Consider the following 20074-nt stretch of genomic DNA (forward strand, 5'->3'; position numbering starts at 1 on the left):
TTAAATTCTGTGTTAAGGAGTCCAGTGGGCGGAGTCCGTCAATGCACTGGACTCCTTAAAGGGGAACGATCAGCAGGATGGCATACGGGTCGGGGCAGTGCTCCTCACAGTCTTACCAGACACAGGATTACATTACTAACTGCAGTGAAAGAGGTAAGAGACCCCTGCAGACGCAGCCCCCCCGCCCTATAGGGAGATATCAGCGGACAGACTCCCCTTTCCCCTTTAACATAAGATATACAGCATACATAGTGCCCCATACATCATACGCCTGGGGAGCAGCACATAACGACATCTGGGGCGCCTATGTGTGATGTATGGGGCACTATGTATGAGGTCCTATGTATGATGTATGAGGCACTGTGTAATACCAGGGGTACTGTGTGTGAGGTACTATGTATGATGTATGAGGAACTATGTGTGATGTACTATGTATGAGACACTATGTATGGGGCACTATGTGTGATGTATGAGGCACCATGTATGAGGTAATATGTGTGATGATGTATGAGGTACTATGTATGATACCAGGGGTACTATGTATGGGGCACTGTGTGTGTGTGATGTATGAGGTACTGTGTGTGATACCAGGGGCACTATGTGAGATGTGTGAGGTACTATGTACGAGGTACTATGTATGGGGCACTATGTGTGATACCAGGGGTACTATGTGTGATGTATGAGGCACTATGTATGAGGTACTGTGTGTGATACCAGGGGCACTATGTGAGATATGTGAGGTACTATGTACGAGGTACTATAAATGGGGCACTATGTGTGATACCAGGGGTACTATGTGTGAAGTATGAGGCACTATGTATGAGGTATTGAGCACTATGTATGATGTAATATGTGTGATGTACTATGTATGAGGTACTATGTACGGGGCACTATGTATGAGGTAATATGTGTGATGATTAGTGATGAGCGGGTACTAAAATGCTCAGATGCTCGTTACTCGAGACGATTAGTTCCCGATACTCGGGTGCTCGTTTCGAGTAACGAACCCCCTTGAAGTAAATGGGAAACAAGCATTTTTGCAGGGGACTCAGGTTCGGTAGAGAGAAGGTCGTGTGAAAACCTTTCAACCTCAAAAAATGATGGAAACACAACGGAAATGGACAGGAGACAGAAGGGGCAGCATGTATGGATGCCTCTGAGGCTGCCTAATGGCACCATTATGTCTAATTCTGGGCAACAGCCTGGTTAAAACAGAGGTAGGCCTATGGACCACCCAAAAACTCAGCCTGACACAGCATGGCAGTGAGAACACAGGGAACCATTAAAACAGAGGTAGCATATGAACAACCACAAAATTGGTGACAGCAAGCAAGGTTATTAGGTGTTTTCAATCAGTGACAGCAAACTAGGTTACTGGGTGTTTGCATTTAGTGACAGCAAACAAGGCTACTGGTTGTTCCCATTCATTGACAGCAAACAAGGTTTACTGGGTGTTTGCATTCAGTGACAGCAAACTAGGTTACTGGGTGTTTGCATTCAGTGACAGCAAACTAGGTTACTGGGTGTTTGCATTCAGTGACAGCAAACTAGGTTACTGGGTGTTTGCATTCAGTGACAGCAAACTAGGTTACTGGGTGTTTGCATTCAGTGACAGCAAACTAGGTTACTGGGTGTTTGCATTCAGTGACAGCAAACTAGGTTACTGGGTGTTTGCATTCAGTAACACTCCCTTTACACTGTGCAAGCAGTAGTGAACTTATATATGCCTTGCGTAAGAAATACAGAAATCAGAACATATACTTGTGGTCCGACTAGTTTTTGGGGGGCTGTGGTGGTGGCTGCACCTATACACACTCTGTGACACCCCCTTACAATGAGCAGTAAAGTTCTATGCAGATGTACTACAAATCCCAGCAATAAAATGTTGTACAGCAGCAACACCAGCCCCAAAATCATAAAATAGTACTGAGCACTTCTTAGGGGTGTGTATGCAACACCTAATGTCCCCTTTCTGCCAGCAGCCGGTCACCACAGTGTGCTGGTGAAATCGTGGTAGCAGCACTACAACTCCCAGCCATCAGTCTGGAGTAATAGTATTTATAAATGCTTCGAAGCCCTGAAAAGGACTGTGTGTTTGTCTTGCTGGTATATACCCTGCCTACTGGAACGCTAAATCCTACACTGACACTCTCCCTGACCAGCAGCAGCTCTGTCCCTGATCTCTCACAGCATGCGTCTGAAGCCAGCACTGTCGGCGCCCAGTTTTATATGGCAGGGTCATCTGATCTGGCCAACCAATCGCTGCTATCGACGTGTATGGGTCCCACGCCATCGCAGGATGCACCAAAGAGTCTCCTGCATGTTTATTGGCTGGGAAATAGCGCCCAAACTTACAGGAAACGGATGATGAGAGTTCCTCTAGTATCGTGAGATGCTCGTCCGAATACCATCGAGTACCCTAATACTCAGACGAGCATGCTCGCTCATCACTAGTGATGATGTATGAGCTACTATGTATGATGTATGGGGCACTATGTGTGATACCGTGGGTAGTATGTGTGATAGATGAGGTACTATGTACAGTCAAGGCCAAAAGTTCTGAGAAAGACACAAATCTTCTATTTCCCATGATCCTCTGCCCTTGGGTTTTTCTGTGTGTTTGTCAGATGTTTTTATCACATACAGAAATATAATTGCAATCATATTCTGAGTAACAAAAGCTTATACTGACAGGTAGAATGAGTTACTGCAATATTTGCAGTGTTGCGGCTTCTTCTTCAGGACCTCTGCAATTCTCCCCGGCTGCTCTCATACAACTTCTGGACCAAATCCTGACTGATAGCCGTCCATTCTTGCACAATCAATGCTTGCATTTTGTCACAATTTGTTGATTTTTGTTTGTCCACCCGTCTCTTGATGATTGCCCACAAGTTCTCAATGGGATTAAGATCTGGGGAGTTTCCAGGCCATGGACCCAAAATCTCTCTGTTTTGTTCCCTGAGCCATTTAGTTATCACCTTTGCTTTATGGCAAGGTGCTCCATCATGCTGGAAAAGGCATTGTTGGTGGCCAAACTGCTCTTGGATGGTTGGGAGAAGTTGCTCTTGGAGGACATTCTGGTCCCATTCTTTATTCATGGCCGTGTTTTTAGGCAAGACTGTGATAGCCAATTCCCTTGGCTGAGAAGCAACCCCACACATAAATGGTTTCAGGATGCCGGTTACAGTTGGCATGAGAAGACTTGTGGTAGCGCTCACCTCCTCTCCTCCCAATAAGCTGTTTTCCAGATGTCCCAAACAATCGGAAAGGGGATTCATCAGAGACAATGACTTTCCCCCAGTCCTCAGCAGTCCACTCCCTGGACCTTTCCCCCAGTCCTCAGCAGTCCACTCCCTGGACCTTTCCCCCAGTCCTCAGCAGTCCACTCCCTGGACCTTTCCCCCAGTCCTCAGCAGGCCTCTCCCTGGACCTTTCCCCCAGTCCTCAGCAGTCCTCTCCCTGGACCTTTCCCCCAGTCCTCAGCAGTCCTCTCCCTGGACCTTTCCCCCAGTCCTCAGCAGTCCGCTCCCTGGACCTTTTTCAGAATGTCAGTCTGTCCCTGATGTTTTTCTGGAGAGAAGTGGCTTCTTTGCTGCCCTCCATGAGACCAGGCCTTGCTCCAAGAGTCTCCGCAGCCTCACAGTGCACAGTGCAGATGCCCTCACACCTGCCTGCTGCCATTCCTGACCAAGCTCTGCACTGCTGGTAGCCCCATCTCGCAGCTGACCACACTTTTAAGAGACGATCCTGGCGCTTGCTGGTCTTTCTTGGGCGCCCTGGAGCCTTTTTGGCAACAATGGAATCTCTCTCCTTGAAGTTTTTGATGATATGATAGATTGGTGACTGAGGTGCAATCTTTCTAGCTGCGATACTCTTCCCTGTTCGGCCATTTTTGTGCAGTGCAATGATGGCTGCACGTGTTTCTTTAGAGATAACCATGGTAACAGAAGAGAAACAATGATGCCAAGCACCAGCCTCCTGGCCAGTGGTGTCATTCTTACTTAATCATGACAGATTGATCTCCAGCCCTGTCCTCATCAACACCCACACCTGTTACTGGAGCAATCACTGAAACAATGTTAGCTGGTCCTTGTAAGGCCGGGCTGCAATGATGGTGAAATGTGTTTTGGGGGATAAAGTTCATTTTCTAGGCAAATATTGACTTTGTAAGTAATTGCTGATAAGCTGATCACTCTGTATAACATTCTGGAGTATATGCAAATTGTCATTTTAGAAACTGAAGCAGTAGACTTTGTAAGAATTTATATTTGTATCATTCTCAAAACTTTTGGCCATGACTGCATGTGTGATATACGAGGTACTGTATGTGATACCAGGGGTACTATGTGTGAGGTACTATGTGTGAGGTACTATGTGTGAGGTACTATGTGTGAGGTACTATGTGTGAGGTACTATGTGTGAGGTACTATGTGTGAGGTACTATGTGTGAGGTACTATGTGTGAGGTACTATGTGTGAGGTACTATGTGTGAGGTACTATGTGTGAGGTACTATGTGTGAGGTACTATGTGTGAGGTACTGTGTGTGAGGTACTGTGTATGAGGTACTATGTGTGATGTATGAGGTACTGTGTGAGATACCAGGGGTACTGTGTATGAAGCACTATGTATGAGGTACTATGTATGATGTATGAGGTACTGTGTGTGAAACCAGGGGTACTATGTATGAGGTACTATGTATGAGGTACTATGTATGAGGTACTATGTATGAGGTACTATGTATGAGGTACTATGTATGAGGTACTATGTATGAGGTACTATGTATGAGGTACTGTGTATGAGGTACTATGTATGAGGTACTGTGTATGAGGTACTATGTATGAGGTACTGTGTATGAGGTACTGTGTATGAGGTACTGTGTGAGATACCAGGGGTACTGTGTATGAAGCACTATGTATGAGGTACTATGTATGATGTATGAGGTACTGTGTGTGATGATGTACGAGGTACTGTATGTGATACCAGGGGTACTATGTATGAAGCACGATGTGTGAGGTACTATGTGTGAGGTACTATGTGTGAGGTACTATGTGTGAGGTACTATGTGTGAGGTACTATGTGTGAGGTACTATGTGTGAGGTACTATGTGTGAGGTACTATGTGTGAGGTACTATGTGTGAGGTACTATGTGTGAGGTACTATGTGTGAGGTACTATGTATGATGTAATATGTGTGATGTATAAGGTACTGTGTGTGTTACCAGGGGTACTGTGTATGAACCACTATGTATGAGGTACTATGTATGATGTAATATGTGTGATGTATGAGGTACTGTGTGTGATACCAGGGGTACTGTGTATGAACCACTATGTATGAGGTACTATGTATGAGGTACTATGTGTGATGTATGAGGTACTGTGTGTGATACCAGGGGTACTGTGTATGAACCACTATGTATGAGGTACTATGTATGAGGTACTATGTGTGATGTATGAGGTACTATCTATGAGGTACTGTGTGTGATACCAGGGGTACTGTGTATGAACCACTATGTATGAGGTACTATGTATGATGTAATATGTGTGATGTATGAGGTACTGTGTGTGATACCAGGGGTACTGTGTATGAACCACTATGTATGAGGTACTATGTATGAGGTACTATGTGTGATGTATGAGGTACTGTGTGTGATACCAGGGGTACTGTGTATGAACCACTATGTATGAGGTACTATGTATGAGGTACTATGTGTGATGTATGAGGTACTATCTATGAGGTACTGTGTGTGATACCAGGGGTACTGTGTATGAACCACTATGTATGAGGTACTATCTATGAGGTACTATGTGTGATGTATGAGGTACTATGTATGATGTACTATCTATGAGGTACTGTGTATGAAGCACTATCTATGAGGTACTATGAGGTACTGTGTGTGATACAGGAACCATGTGTGGTGCAGACATCATGTGACAGTCCAGTAACATGTGACATGATAGGAGTCTCATCCTCCTCCTGTGCTGAGAGACGCCGCACCCATCCACCACACGGAGCCCTCAGCCGGTGTGCCCGCTCTTACATCCACCACACGGAGCCCTCAGCCGGTGTGCCCGCTCTTACATCCACCACACGGAGCCCTCAGCCGGTGTGCCCGCTCTTACATCCACCACACGGAGCCCTCAGCCGGTGTGCCCGCTCTTACATCCACCACACGGAGCCCTCAGCCGGTGTGCCCGCTCTTACCTCAGCGCCACCCTCACGCTGCAGTCTCCTTGGCCGCTCATGCTGCCGCTGCACCTCAGGACGTCCCCTCTGAGCAAAGAGCCGCAGCCACCGCCATTCACACCGGGGAGCCGGGGGCCACCGCCATACACGCCGGGGATACAGCCACCTCCCCTCAGTCTCCCCGATCCTCACAGCAGAACAATAGGTAAAGCAGAGAACCGACGTCTCAGCTGACAGGAGAACGCCCGCCCACAGGACGCTAATCTGCCAATCAACGCTCAGGGGGCGGGGTCTCCCGGTGGTCCTCACATACATCCCGGTGAGGACGGGGAGGTCACCTGATGCAACGGCGGAGAGGAGCGAAACCAGGACGGACATCACGTCTGTCACACGGACTCATGAGTGAGTGAATGGAGTCCGTCAGCGAGTTGCTGGAGTATATAGTAAGTAGATGGTGTCATATACCAGCTATACTTACTGTATCCAGGTCCAGTCTCCTGAAGGCTGCTATATACCAGCTATACTTACTGTATCCAGGTCCAGTCTCCTGACTGCTATATACCAGCTATACTTACTGTATCCAGGTCCAGTCTCCTGAAGGCTGCTATATAACAGCTATACTTACTGTATCCAGGTCCAGTCTCCTGAAGGCAGCTATATACCAGCTATACTTACTGTATCCAGGTCCAGTCTCCTGAAGGCTGCTATATAACAGCTATACTTACTGTATCCAGGTCCAGTCTCCTGAAGGCTGCTATATAACAGCTATACTTACTGTATCCAGGTCCAGTATCCTGAAAGCTGCTCTAAAACAGCTATACTTACTGTATCCAGATTCAGTCTCCTGAAGGCAGCTATATAACAGCTATACTTACTGTATCCAGGTCCAGTCTCCTGAATGCTGCTATTTAACAGCTATACTTACTGTATCCAGGTCCAGTCTCCTGAAGGCTGCTATATAACAGCTATACTTACTGTATCCAGGTCCAGTCTCCTGAAGGCAGCTATATAACAGCTATACTTACTGTATCCAGGTACAGTCTCCTGAAAGCTGCTCTAAAACAGCTATACTTACTGTATCCAGGTCCAGTCTCCTGAAGGCAGCTATATAACAGCTATACTTACTGTATCCAGGTCCAGTCTCCTGAAGGCAGCTATATAACAGCTATACTTACTGTATCCAGGTCCAGTCTCCTGGCTGCTATATAACAGCTATACTTACTGTATCCAGGTCCAGTCTCCTGAAGGCAGCTATATAACAGCTATACTTACTGTATCCAGATTCAGTCTCCTGAAGGCAGCTATATAACAGCTATACTTACTGTATCCAGGTCCAGTCTCCTGACTGCTATATACCAGCTATACTTACTGTATCCCGGTCCAGTATCCTGAAGGCAGCTATATAACTGCTATACTTACTGTATCCAGGTCCAGTCTCCTGAAGGCTGCTATATAACAGCTATACTTACTGTATCCAGGTCCAGTCTCCTGAAGGCAGCTATATACCAGCTATACTTACTGTATCCAGGTCCGGTCTCCTGAAGGCTGCTATATACCAGCTATACTTACTGTATCCAGGTCCAGTCTCCTGAAGGCAGCTATATTACAGCTATACTTACTGTATCCAGGTCCAGTCTCCTGAAGGCAGCTATATACCAGCTATACTTACTGTATCCAGGTCCGGTCTCCTGAAGGCTGCTATATAACAGCTATACTTACTGTATCCAGGTCCAGTCTCCTGAAGGCAGCTATATACCAGCTATACTTACTGTATCCAGGTCCAGTCTCCTGACTGCTATATACCAGCTATACTTACTGTATCCCGGTCCAGTATCCTGAAGGCAGCTATATACCAGCTATACTTACTGTATCCAGGTCCAGTCTCCTGACTGCTATATAACAGCTATACTTACTGTATCCAGGTCCAGTCTCCTGACTGCTATATAACAGCTATACTTACTGTATCCAGGTCCAGTCTCCTGACTGCTATATAACAGCTATACTTACTGTATCCAGGTCCAGTCTCCTGAAGGCTGCTATATAACAGCTATACTTACTGTATCCAGGTCCAGTCTCCTGACTGCTATATAACAGCTATACTTACTTTATCCATGTCCAGTCTCCTGAAGGCTGCTATATAACAGCTATACTTACTGTATCCAGGTCCAGTCTCCTGACTGCTATATAACAACTATACTTACTGTATCCAGGTCCAGTCTCCTGAAGGCTGCTATATAACAGCTATACTTACTGTATCCAGGTCCAGTCTCCTGAAGGCTGCTATATACCAGCTATACTTACTGTATCCAGGTCCAGTCTCCTGACTGCTATATACCAGCTATACTTACTGTATCCAGGTCCAGTCTCCTGAAGGCTGCTATATAACAGCTATACTTACTGTATCCAGGTCCAGTCTCCTGAAGGCAGCTATATACCAGCTATACTTACTGTATCCAGGTCCAGTCTCCTGAAGGCAGCTATATAACAGCTATACTTACTGTATCCAGGTCCAGTCTCCTGAAGGCAGCTATTTAACAGCTATACTTACTGTATCCAGGTCCAGTCTCCTGAAGGCTGCTATATAACAGCTATACTTACTGTATCCAGGTCCAGTCTCCTGAAGGCTGCTATATAACAGCTATACTTACTGTATCCAGGTCCAGTATCCTGAAAGCTGCTCTAAAACAGCTATACTTACTGTATCCAGATTCAGTCTCCTGAAGGCAGCTATATAACAGCTATACTTACTGTATCCAGGTCCAGTCTCCTGAATGCTGCTATTTAACAGCTATACTTACTGTATCCAGGTCCAGTCTCCTGAAGGCTGCTATATAACAGCTATACTTACTGTATCCAGGTCCAGTCTCCTGAAGGCAGCTATATAACAGCTATACTTACTGTATCCAGGTACAGTCTCCTGAAAGCTGCTCTAAAACAGCTATACTTACTGTATCCAGGTCCAGTCTCCTGAAGGCAGCTATATAACAGCTATACTTACTGTATCCAGATTCAGTCTCCTGAAGGCAGCTATATAACAGCTATACTTACTGTATCCAGGTCCAGTCTCCTGACTGCTATATACCAGCTATACTTACTGTATCCCGGTCCAGTATCCTGAAGGCAGCTATATAACTGCTATACTTACTGTATCCAGGTCCAGTCTCCTGAAGGCTGCTATATAACAGCTATACTTACTGTATCCAGGTCCAGTCTCCTGAAGGCAGCTATATACCAGCTATACTTACTGTATCCAGGTCCGGTCTCCTGAAGGCTGCTATATAACAGCTATACTTACTGTATCCAGGTCCAGTCTCCTGAAGGCAGCTATATTACAGCTATACTTACTGTATCCAGGTCCAGTCTCCTGAAGGCAGCTATATACCAGCTATACTTAATGTATCCAGGTCCGGTCTCCTGAAGGCTGCTATATAACAGCTATACTTACTGTATCCAGGTCCAGTCTCCTGAAGGCAGCTATATACCAGCTATACTTACTGTATCCAGGTCCAGTCTCCTGACTGCTATATACCAGCTATACTTACTGTATCCCGGTCCAGTATCCTGAAGGCAGCTATATACCAGCTATACTTACTGTATCCAGGTCCAGTCTCCTGACTGCTATATAACAGCTATACTTACTGTATCCAGGTCCAGTCTCCTGACTGCTATATAACAGCTATACTTACTGTATCCAGGTCCAGTCTCCTGACTGCTATATAACAGCTATACTTACTGTATCCAGGTCCAGTCTCCTGAAGGCTGCTATATAACAGCTATACTTACTGTATCCAGGTCCAGTCTCCTGACTGCTATATAACAGCTATACTTACTTTATCCATGTCCAGTCTCCTGAAGGCTGCTATATAACAGCTATACTTACTGTATCCAGGTCCAGTCTCCTGACTGCTATATAACAGCTATACTTACTGTATCCAGGTCCAGTCTCCTGAAGGCTGCTATATACCAGCTATACTTACTGTATCCAGGTCCAGTCTCCTGAAGGCAGCTATATAACAGCTATACTTACTGTATCCAGGTCCAGTCTCCTGACTGCTATATAACAGCTATACTTACTGTATCCAGGTCCAGTCTCCTGAAGGCAGCTATTTACCAGCTATACTTACTGTATCCAGGTCCAGTCTCCTGACTGCTATATAACAGCTACACTTACTGTATCCAGGTCCAGTCTCCTGACTGCTATATACCAGCTATACTTACTGTCCCCAGGTCCAGTCCAGCGTGCTGTGTGATGTTACAGGTAGAAAATACAGTGTGCTGTGTGGTGTTACAGGTAGAGAATACAGTGTTGTGTGGTGTTACAGGTAGAGAATACAGCGTGCTGTGTGTTGTTACAGGTAGAGAATACAGTGTGCTGTGTGGTGTTACAGGTAGAGAATACAGTGTGCTGTGTGGTATTACAGGTAGAGAATACAGTGCTGTGTGGTGTTACAGGTAGAGAATACAGTGTGCTGTGTGGTGTTACAGGTAGAGAATACAGTGCTGTGTGGTGTTACAGGTAGAGAATACAGTGTGCTGTGTGGTGTTACAGGTAGAGAATACAGTGCTGTGTGGTGTTACAGGTAGAGAATACAGTGCTGTGTGGTGTTACAGGTAGAGAATACAGTGCTGTGTGGTGTTACAGGTAGAGAATACAGTGTGCTGTGTGGTGTTACAGGTAGAGAATACAGTGTGCTGTGTGGTGTTACAGGTAGAGAAAACAGTGTGCTGTGTGGTGTTACAGGTAGAGAATACAGTGTGCTGTGTGGTGTTACAGGTAGAGAATACAGTGCTGTGTGGTGTTACAGGTAGAGAATACAGTGCTGTGTGGTGTTACAGGTAGAGAATACAGTGCTGTGTGGTGTTACAGGTAGAGAATACAGCATGCTGTGTGGTGTTACAGGTAGAGAATACAGTGCTGTGTGGTGTTACAGGTAGAGAATACAGTGCTGTGTGGTGTTACAGGTAGAGAATACAGCGTGCTGTGTGGTGTTACAGGTAGAGAATACAGTGTGCTGTGTGGTGTTACAGGTAGAGAACACAGTGCTGTGTGGTGTTACAGGTAGAGAATACAGTGCTGTGTGGTGTTACAGGTAGAGAATACAGTGTGCTGTGTGGTGTTACAGGTAGAGAATACAGTGTGCTGTGTGGTGTTACAGGTAGAGAATACAGTGTGCTGTGTGGTGTTACAGGTAGAGAATACAGTGTGCTGTGTGGTGTTACAGGTAGGGAATACAGTGCTGTGTGGTGTTACAGGTAGAGAATACAGCGTGCTGTGTGGTGTTACAGGTAGAGAATACAGTGCTGTGTGGTGTTACAGGTAGAGAATACAGTGCTGTGTGGTGTTACAGGTAGAGAATACAGTGTGGTGTTACAGGTAGAGAATACAGTGCTGTGTGCTGTTACAGGTAGAGAATACAGCGTGGTGTTACAGGTAGTAAATATTGTGCTGTGTGGTGTTACAGGTAGAGAATACAGTGTGGTGTTACAGGTAGAGAATACAGCGCTGTGTGGTGTTACAGGTAGAGAATACAGTGTGCTGTGTGGTGTTACAGGTAGAGAATACAGTGTGGTGTTACAGGTAGTAAATATTGTGCTGTGTGGTGTTACAGGTAGAGAATACAGTATGCTGTGTGGTGTTACAGGTAGAGAATACAGTATGCTGTGTGGTGTTACAGGTAGAGAATACAGCGTGCTGTGTGGTGTTACAGGTAGAGAATACAGTGATGTGTGGTATTACAGGTAGAGAATACAGGGTGCTGTGTGGTGTTACAGGTAGAGAATACAGTGCTGTGTGGTGTTACAGGTAGAGAATACAGTACTGTGTGGTGTTACAGGTAGAGAATACAGCGTGCTGTGTGGTGTTACAGGTAGAGAATACAGTGTGGTGTTACAGGTAGAGAATACAGTGCTGTGTGGTGTTACAGGTAGGGAATACAGTGTGCTGTGTGGTGTTACAGGTAGAGAATACAGTGTGGTGTTACAGGTAGAGAATACAGTGTGCTGTGTGGTGTTACAGGTAGAGAATACAGTGTGGTGTTACAGGTAGAGAATACAGTGTGGTGTTACAGGTAGAGAATACAGCGTGCTTTGTGGTGTTACAGGTAGAGAATACAGCGTGCTGTGTGGTCTTACAGGTAGAGAATACAGTGCTGTGTGGTGTTACAGGTAGAGAATAGAGTGTGCTGTATAGTGTTACAGGTAGAGAATACAGTGTGCTGTGTGGTGTTACAGGTAGAGAATACAGTGCTGTGTGGTGTTACAGGTAGAGAATACAGCGTGCTGTGTGGTGTTACAGGTAGAGAATACAGTGCTGTGTGGTGTTACAGGTAGAGAATACAGTGCTGTGTGGTGTTACAGGTAGAGAATACAGTGCTGTGTGGTGTTACAGGTAGAGAATACAGTGTGCTGTGTGGTGTTACAGGTAGAGAATACAGTGTGCTGTTACAGGTAGAGAATACAGTGTGCTGTGTGGTGTTACAGGTAGAGAATACAGTGTGGTGTTACAGGTAGTAAATATTGTGCTGTGTGGTGTTACAGGTAGAGAATACAGTGTGCTGTGTGGTGTTACAGGTAGAGAATACAGCATGCTGTGTGGTGTTACAGGTGGAGAATACAGTGATGTGTGGTATTACAGGTAGAGAATACAGGGTGCTGTGTGGTGTTACAGGTAGAGAATACAGTGTGGTGTTACAGGTAGAGAATACAGCGTGCTGTGTGGTGTTACAGGTAGAGAATACAGTGCTGTGTGGTGTTACAGGTAGAGAATACAGCGCTGTGTGGTGTTACAGGTAGAGAATACAGTGTGCTGTGTGGTGTTACAGGTAGAGAATACAGTGCTGTGTGGTGTTACAGGTAGAGAATACAGTGTGCTGTGTGGTGTTACAGGTAGAGAATACAGTGCTGTGTTGTGTTACAGGTAGAGAATACAGTGTGCTGTGTGGTGTTACAGGTAGAGAATTAAGTGCAGTGTTGTGTTACAGGTAGAGAATACAGTGCTGTGTGGTGTTACAGGTAGAGAATACAGTGTGCTGTGTGGTGTTACAGGTAGGGAATGCAGCGTGCTGTGTGGTGTTACAGGTAGGGAATACAGCGTGCTGTGTGGTGTTACAGGTAGAGAATACAGCGTGCTGTGTGGTATTACAGGTAGAGAATACAGCGTGCTGTGTGGTGTTACAGGTAGAGAATACAGTGCTGTGTGGTGTTACAGGTAGAGAATACAGTGTGCTGTGTGGTGTTACAGGTAGAGAATACAGTGCTGTGTGGTGTTACAGGTAGAGAATACAGCGTGCTGTGTGGTGTTACAGGTAGAGAATACAGTGTGCTGTGTGGTGTTACAGGTAGAGAATACAGTGCTGTGTGGTGTTACAGGTAGAGAATACAGCGTGCTGTGTGGTGTTACAGGTGGAGAATACAGCGTGCTGTGTGGTGTTACAGGTAGAAAATACAGTGCTGTGTGGTGTTTCAGGTAGAGAATACAGTGCTGGGTGGTGTTACAGGTAGAGAATACAGCGTGCTGTGTGATGTTAAAGGTAGAGAATACAGTGCTGTGTGGTGTTACAGGTAGAGAATACAGCGTGCTGTGTGGTGTTACAGGTAGAGAATACAGCGTGCTGTGTGGTGTTACAGGTAGAGAATACAGCGTGCTGTGTGGTGTTACAGGTGGAGAATACAGCGTGCTGTGTGGTGTTACAGGTAGAGAATACAGTGCTGTGTGGTGTTACAGGTAGAGAATACAGTGCTGTGTGGTGCTACAGGTAGAGAATACAGTGCTGTGTGGTGTTACAGGTAGAGAATACAGTGCTGTGTAGTGTTACAGGTAGAGAATACAGTGTGCTGTGTGGTGTTACAGGTAGAGAATACAGTGCTGTGTGGTGTTACAGGTAGAGAATACAGCATGCTGTGTAATGTTACAGGTAGAGAATACAGTGCTGTGTGGTGTTACAGGTAGAGAATACAGTGCTGTGTGGTGTTACAGGTAGAGAATACAGCGTGCTGTGTGGTGTTACAGGTAGAGAATACAGCGTGCTGTGTGGTGTTACAGGTGGAGAATACAGCGTGCTGTGTGATGTTACAGGTAGAGAATACAGCGTGCTGTGTGGTGTTACAGGTGGAGAATACAGCGTGCTGTGTGGTGTTACAGGTAGAGAATACAGTGCTGTGTGGTGTTACAGGTAGAGAATACAGTGCTGTGTGGTGTTACAGGTAGAGAATACAGCGTGCTGTGTGGTGTTACAGGTAGAGAATACAGTGCTGTGTGGTGTTAGAGGTAGAGAATACAGCGTGCTGTGTGGTGTTAGAGGTGGAGAATACAGCGTGCTGTGTGGTGTTACAGGTAGAGAATACAGTGCTGTGTGGTGTTACAGGTAGAGAATACAGTGCTGTGTGGTGTTACAGGTAGAGAATACAGCGTGCTGTGTGATGTTACAGGTAGAGAATACAGTGCTGTGTGGTTTTACAGGTAGAGAATACAGTGTGCTGTGTGGTGTTACAGGTAGAGAATACAGTGTGGTGTTACAGGTAGGGAATACAGCGTGCTGTGTGGTGTTACAGGTAGAGAATACAGCGTGCTGTGTGGTGTTACAGGTAGAGAATACAGCGTGCTGTGTGGTGTTACAGGTAGAGAATACAGCGTGCTGTGTGGTGTTACAGGTAGAGAATACAGTGCTGTGTGGTGTTACAGGTAGAGAATACAGTGTGCTGTGTGGTGTTACAGGTAGAGAATACAGTGCAGTGTGGTGTTACAGGTAGAGAATACAGCGTGCTGTGTGGTGTTACAGGTAGAGAATACAATGCTGTGTGGTGTTACAGGTAGAGAATACAGCGTGCTGTGTGGTGTTACAGGTAGAGAATACAGTGTGGTGTTACAGGTAGAGAATACAGTGTGGTGTTACAGGTAGAGAATACAGTGTGCTGTGTGGTGTTACAGGTAGAGAATACAGTGCTGTGTGGTGTTACAGGTAGAGAATACAGCGTGCTGTGTGGTGTTACAGGTAGAGAATACAGTGTGGTGTTACAGGTAGAGAATACAGCGTGCTGTGTGGTGTTACAGGTAGAGAATACAGCGTGCTGTGTGGTCTTACAGGTAGAGAATACAGTGCTGTGTGGTGTTACAGGTAGAGAATACAGCATGCTGTGTGATGTTACAGGTAGAGAATACAGTGCTGTGTGGTGTTACAGGTAGAGAATACAGTGCTGTGTGGTGTTACAGGTAGAGAATACAGCGTGCTGTGTGGTGTTACAGGTAGAGAATACAGCGTGCTGTGTGGTGTTACAGGTAGAGAATACAGCCTGCTGTGTGGTGTTACAGGTGGAGAATACAGCGTGCTGTGTGGTGTTACAGGTAGAGAATACAGTGCTGTGTGGTGTTACAGGTAGAGAATACAGTGCTGTGTGGTGTTACAGGTAGAGAATACAGTGCTGTGTGGTGTTACAGGTAGAGAATACTGTGTGCTGTGTGGTGTTACAGGTAGAGAATACAGCATGCTGTGTGGTGTTACAGGTAGAGAATACAGTGCTGTGTGGTGTTACAGGTAGAGAATACAGTGCTGTGTGGTGTTAGAGGTAGAGAATACAGCGTGCTGTGTGGTGTTAGAGGTGGAGAATACAGCGTGCTGTGTGGTGTTACAGGTAGAGAATACAGTGCTGTGTGGTGTTACAGGTAGAGAATACAGCGTGCTGTGTGATGTTACAGGTAGAGAATACAGTGCTGTGTGGTTTTACAGGTAGAGAATACAGTGTGCTGTGTGGTGTTACAGGTAGAGAATACAGTGTGGTGTTACAGGTAGGGAATACAGCGTGCTGTGTGGTGTTACAGGTAGAGAATACAGCGTGCTGTGTGGTGTTACAGGTAGAGAATACAGTGTGCTGTGTGGTGTTACAGGTAGAGAATACAGTGTGCTGTGTGGTGTTACAGGTAGAGAATACAGCGTGCTGTGTGGTGTTACAGGTAGAGAATACAGCGTGCTGTGTGGTGTTACAGGTAGAGAATACAGCGCGCTGTGTGGTGTTACAGGTAGAGAATACAGTGCTGTGTGGTGTTACAGGTAGAGAATACAGTGCTGTGTGGTGTTACAGGTAGAGAATACAGTGCTGTGTGGTGTTACAGGTGGAGAATATAGCGTGCTGTGTGGTGTTACAGGTAGAGAATACAGTGCTGTGTGGTGTTACAGGTAGAGAATGCAGCGTGCTGTGTGATGTTACAGGTAGAGAATACAGTGCTGTGTGGTGTTACAGGTAGAGAATACAGCGTGCTGTGTGGTGTTACAGGTAGAGAATACAGCGTGATGTGTGGTGTTACAGGTAGAGAATACAGCGTGCTGTGTGGTGTTACAGGCAAAGAATACAGTGTGGTGTTACAGGTAGAGAATACAGTGCTGTGTGGTGTTACAGGTAGAGAATACAGTGTGCTGTGTGGTGTTACAGGAGAGAAAACTGTGCTGTGTGGTGTTACAGGTAGAGAATACAGTGTGGTGTTACAGGTAGAGAATACAGTGTGCTGTGTGGTGTTACAGGTAGAGAATACAGTGTGGTGTTACAGGTAGAGAATACAGTGTGCTGTGTGGTGTTACAGGTAGAGAATACAGTGCTGTGTGGTGTTACAGGTAGAGAATACAGCGTGCTGTGTGGTGTTACAGGTAGAGAATACAGTGTGTGGTGTTACAGGTAGAGAATACAGCGTGCTGTGTGGTGTTACAGGTAGAGAATACAGCGTGCTGTGTGGTCTTACAGGTAGAGAATACAGTGCTGTGTGGTGTTACAGGTAAAGAATACAGCGTGCTGTGTGATGTTACAGGTAGAAAATACAGTGTGCTGTGTGGTGTTACAGGTAGAGAATACAGTGTTGTGTGGTGTTACAGGTAGAGAATACAGCGTGCTGTGTGTTGTTACAGGTAGAGAATACAGTGTGCTGTGTGGTGTTACAGGTAGAGAATACAGTGTGCTGTGTGGTATTACAGGTAGAGAATACAGTGCTGTGTGGTGTTACAGGTAGAGAATACAGTGTGCTGTGTGGTGTTACAGGTAGAGAATACAGTGCTGTGTGGTGTTACAGGTAGAGAATACAGTGTGCTGTGTGGTGTTACAGGTAGAGAATACAGTGTGCTGTGTGGTGTTACAGGTAGAGAAAACAGTGTGCTGTGTGGTGTTACAGGTAGAGAATACAGTGCTGTGTGGTGTTACAGGTAGAGAATACAGTGCTGTGTGGTGTTACAGGTAGAGAATACAGTGCTGTGTGGTGTTACAGGTAGAGAATACAGTGTGCTGTGTGGTGTTACAGGTAGGGAATACAGTGCTGTGTGGTGTTACAGGTAGAGAATACAGCGTGCTGTGTGGTGTTACAGGTAGAGAATACAGTGTGCTGTGTGGTGTTACAGGTAGAGAATACAGTGTGGTGTTACAGGTAGAGAATACAGTGCTGTGTGCTGTTACAGGTAGAGAATACAGTGCTGTGTGCTGTTACAGGTAGAGAATACAGCGTGCTGTGTGGTGTTACAGGTAGAGAATACAGTGTGGTGTTACAGGTAGTAAATATTGTGCTGTGTGGTGTTACAGGTAGAGAATACAGTATGCTGTGTGGTGTTACAGGTAGAGAATACAGTATGCTGTGTGGTGTTACAGGTAGAGAATACAGCGTGCTGTGTGGTATTACAGGTAGAGAATACAGGGTGCTGTGTGGTGTTACAGGTAGAGAATACAGTGCTGTGTGGTGTTACAGGTAGAGAATACAGCGTGCTGTGTGGTGTTACAGGTAGAGAATACAGTGTGGTGTTACAGGTAGTAAATATTGTGCTGTGTGGTGTTACAGGTAGAGAATACAGTGCTGTGTGGTGTTACAGGTAGAGAATACAGTATGCTGTGTGGTGTTACAGGTAGAGAATACAGTATGCTGTGTGGTGTTACAGGTAGAGAATACAGCGTGCTGTGTGGTGTTACAGGTAGAGAATACAGTGATGTGTGGTATTACAGGTAGAGAATACAGGGTGCTGTGTGGTGTTACAGGTAGAGAATACAGTGCTGTGTGGTGTTACAGGTAGAGAATACAGTGCTGTGTGGTGTTACAGGTAGAGAATACAGCGTGCTGTGTGGTGTTACAGGTAGAGAATACAGTGTGGTGTTACAGGTAGAGAATACAGTGTGCTGTGTGGTGTTACAGGTAGAGAATACAGTGTGCTGTGTGGTGTTACAGGTAGACAATACAGCGTGCTGTGTGGTGTTAAAGGTAGAGAATACAGTGTGCTGTGTGGTGTTACAGGTAGAGAATACAGCGTGCTGTGTGGTGATACAGGTAGAGAATACAGCGTGCTGTGTGGTGTTACAGGTAGAGAATACAGTGTGCTGTGTGGTGTTACAGGTAGAGAATACAGTGTGGTGTTACAGGTAGAGAATACAGTGTGCTGTGTGGTGTTACAGGTAGAGAATACAGTGTGGTGTTACAGGTAGAGAATACAGTGCTGTGTGGTGTTACAGGTAGAGAATACAGCGTGCTTTGTGGTGTTACAGGTAGAGAATACAGCGTGCTGTGTGGTCTTACAGGTAGAGAATACAGTGCTGTGTGGTGTTACAGGTAGAGAATAGAGTGTGCTGTATAGTGTTACAGGTAGAGAATACAGTGTGCTGTGTGGTGTTACAGGTAGAGAATACAGTGCTGTGTGGTGTTACAGGTAGAGAATACAGCGTGCTGTGTGGTGTTACAGGTAGAGAATACAGCGTGCTGTGTGGTGTTACAGGTAGAGAATACAGCGCTGTGTGGTGTTACAGGTAGAGAATACAGTGCTGTGTGGTGTTACAGGTAGAGAATACAGCGTGCTGTGTGGTGTTACAGGTAGAGAATACAGTGCTGTGTGGTGTTACAGGTAGAGAATACAGTGCTGTGTGGTGTTACAGGTAGAGAATACAGTGTGCTGTGTGGTGTTACAGGTAGAGAATACAGCATGCTGTGGGGTGTTACAGGTGGAGAATACAGTGATGTGTGGTATTACAGGTAGAGAATACAGGGTGCTGTGTGGTGTTACAGGTAGAGAATACAGCGTGCTGTGAGGTGTTACAGGTAGAGAATACAGTGTGCTGTGTGGTGTTACAGGTAGAGAATTAAGTGCAGTGTTGTGTTACAGGTAGAGAATACAGTGCTGTGTGGTGTTACAGGTAGAGAATACAGTGCTGTGTGGTGTTACAGGTAGAGAATACAGTGTGCTGTGTGGTGTTACAGGTAGGGAATGCAGCGTGCTGTGTGGTGTTACAGGTAGAGAATACAGCGTGCTGTGTGGTGTTACAGGTAGAGAATACAGCGTGCTGTGTGGTATTACAGGTAGAGAATACAGCGTGCTGTGTGGTGTTACAGGTAGAGAATACAGTGCTGTGTGGTGTTACAGGTAGAGAATACAGTGTGCTGTGTGGTGTTACAGGTAGAGAATACAGTGCTGTGTGGTGTTACAGGTAGAGAATACAGCGTGCTGTGTGGTGTTACAGGTAGAGAATACAGTGTGCTGTGTGGTGTTACAGGTAGAGAATACAGTGCTGTGTGGTGTTGCAGGTAGAGAATACAGCGTGCTGTGTGGTGTTACAGGTGGAGAATACAGCGTGCTGTGTGGTGTTACAGGTAGAAAATACAGTGCTGTGTGGTGTTACAGGTAGAGAATACAGTGCTGTGTGGTGTTACAGGTAGAGAATACAGTGCTGTGTGGTGTTACAGGTAGAGAATACAGCGTGCTGTGTGATGTTACAGGTAGAGAATACAGTGCTGTGTGGTGTTACAGGTAGAGAATACAGCGTGCTGTGTGGTGTTACAGGTGGAGAATACAGCGTGCTGTGTGGTGGTACAGGTAGAGAATACAGTGCTGTGTGGTGTTACAGATAGAGAATACAGTGCTGTGTGGTGTTACAGGTAGAGAATAC

General features: G+C 45.8%; 1 protein-coding gene across 4 annotated transcripts in view; it reads right to left on the minus strand.

Annotated features, from left to right (window-relative positions):
• The window catches only part of KIF21B (kinesin family member 21B), a 318269-nt gene extending 311870 nt beyond the window's left edge, over nucleotides 1-6399 (minus strand). For all 4 annotated transcript variants that reach the window (XM_069944619.1, XM_069944618.1, XM_069944620.1 and 1 more), the window contains exon 1: nucleotides 6203-6399. In XM_069944619.1, the coding sequence (XP_069800720.1) occupies nucleotides 6203-6243 (41 nt within the window). In that variant the 5' untranslated portion in view covers nucleotides 6244-6399. The remainder of the gene's footprint in view (nucleotides 1-6202) is intronic.
• Between the last annotated feature and the right edge of the window lie 13675 nt (nucleotides 6400-20074).

Source organism: Dendropsophus ebraccatus, chromosome 11, assembly GCF_027789765.1.
Source record: "Dendropsophus ebraccatus isolate aDenEbr1 chromosome 11, aDenEbr1.pat, whole genome shotgun sequence".
NCBI lineage: Eukaryota > Metazoa > Chordata > Amphibia > Anura > Hylidae > Dendropsophus > Dendropsophus ebraccatus.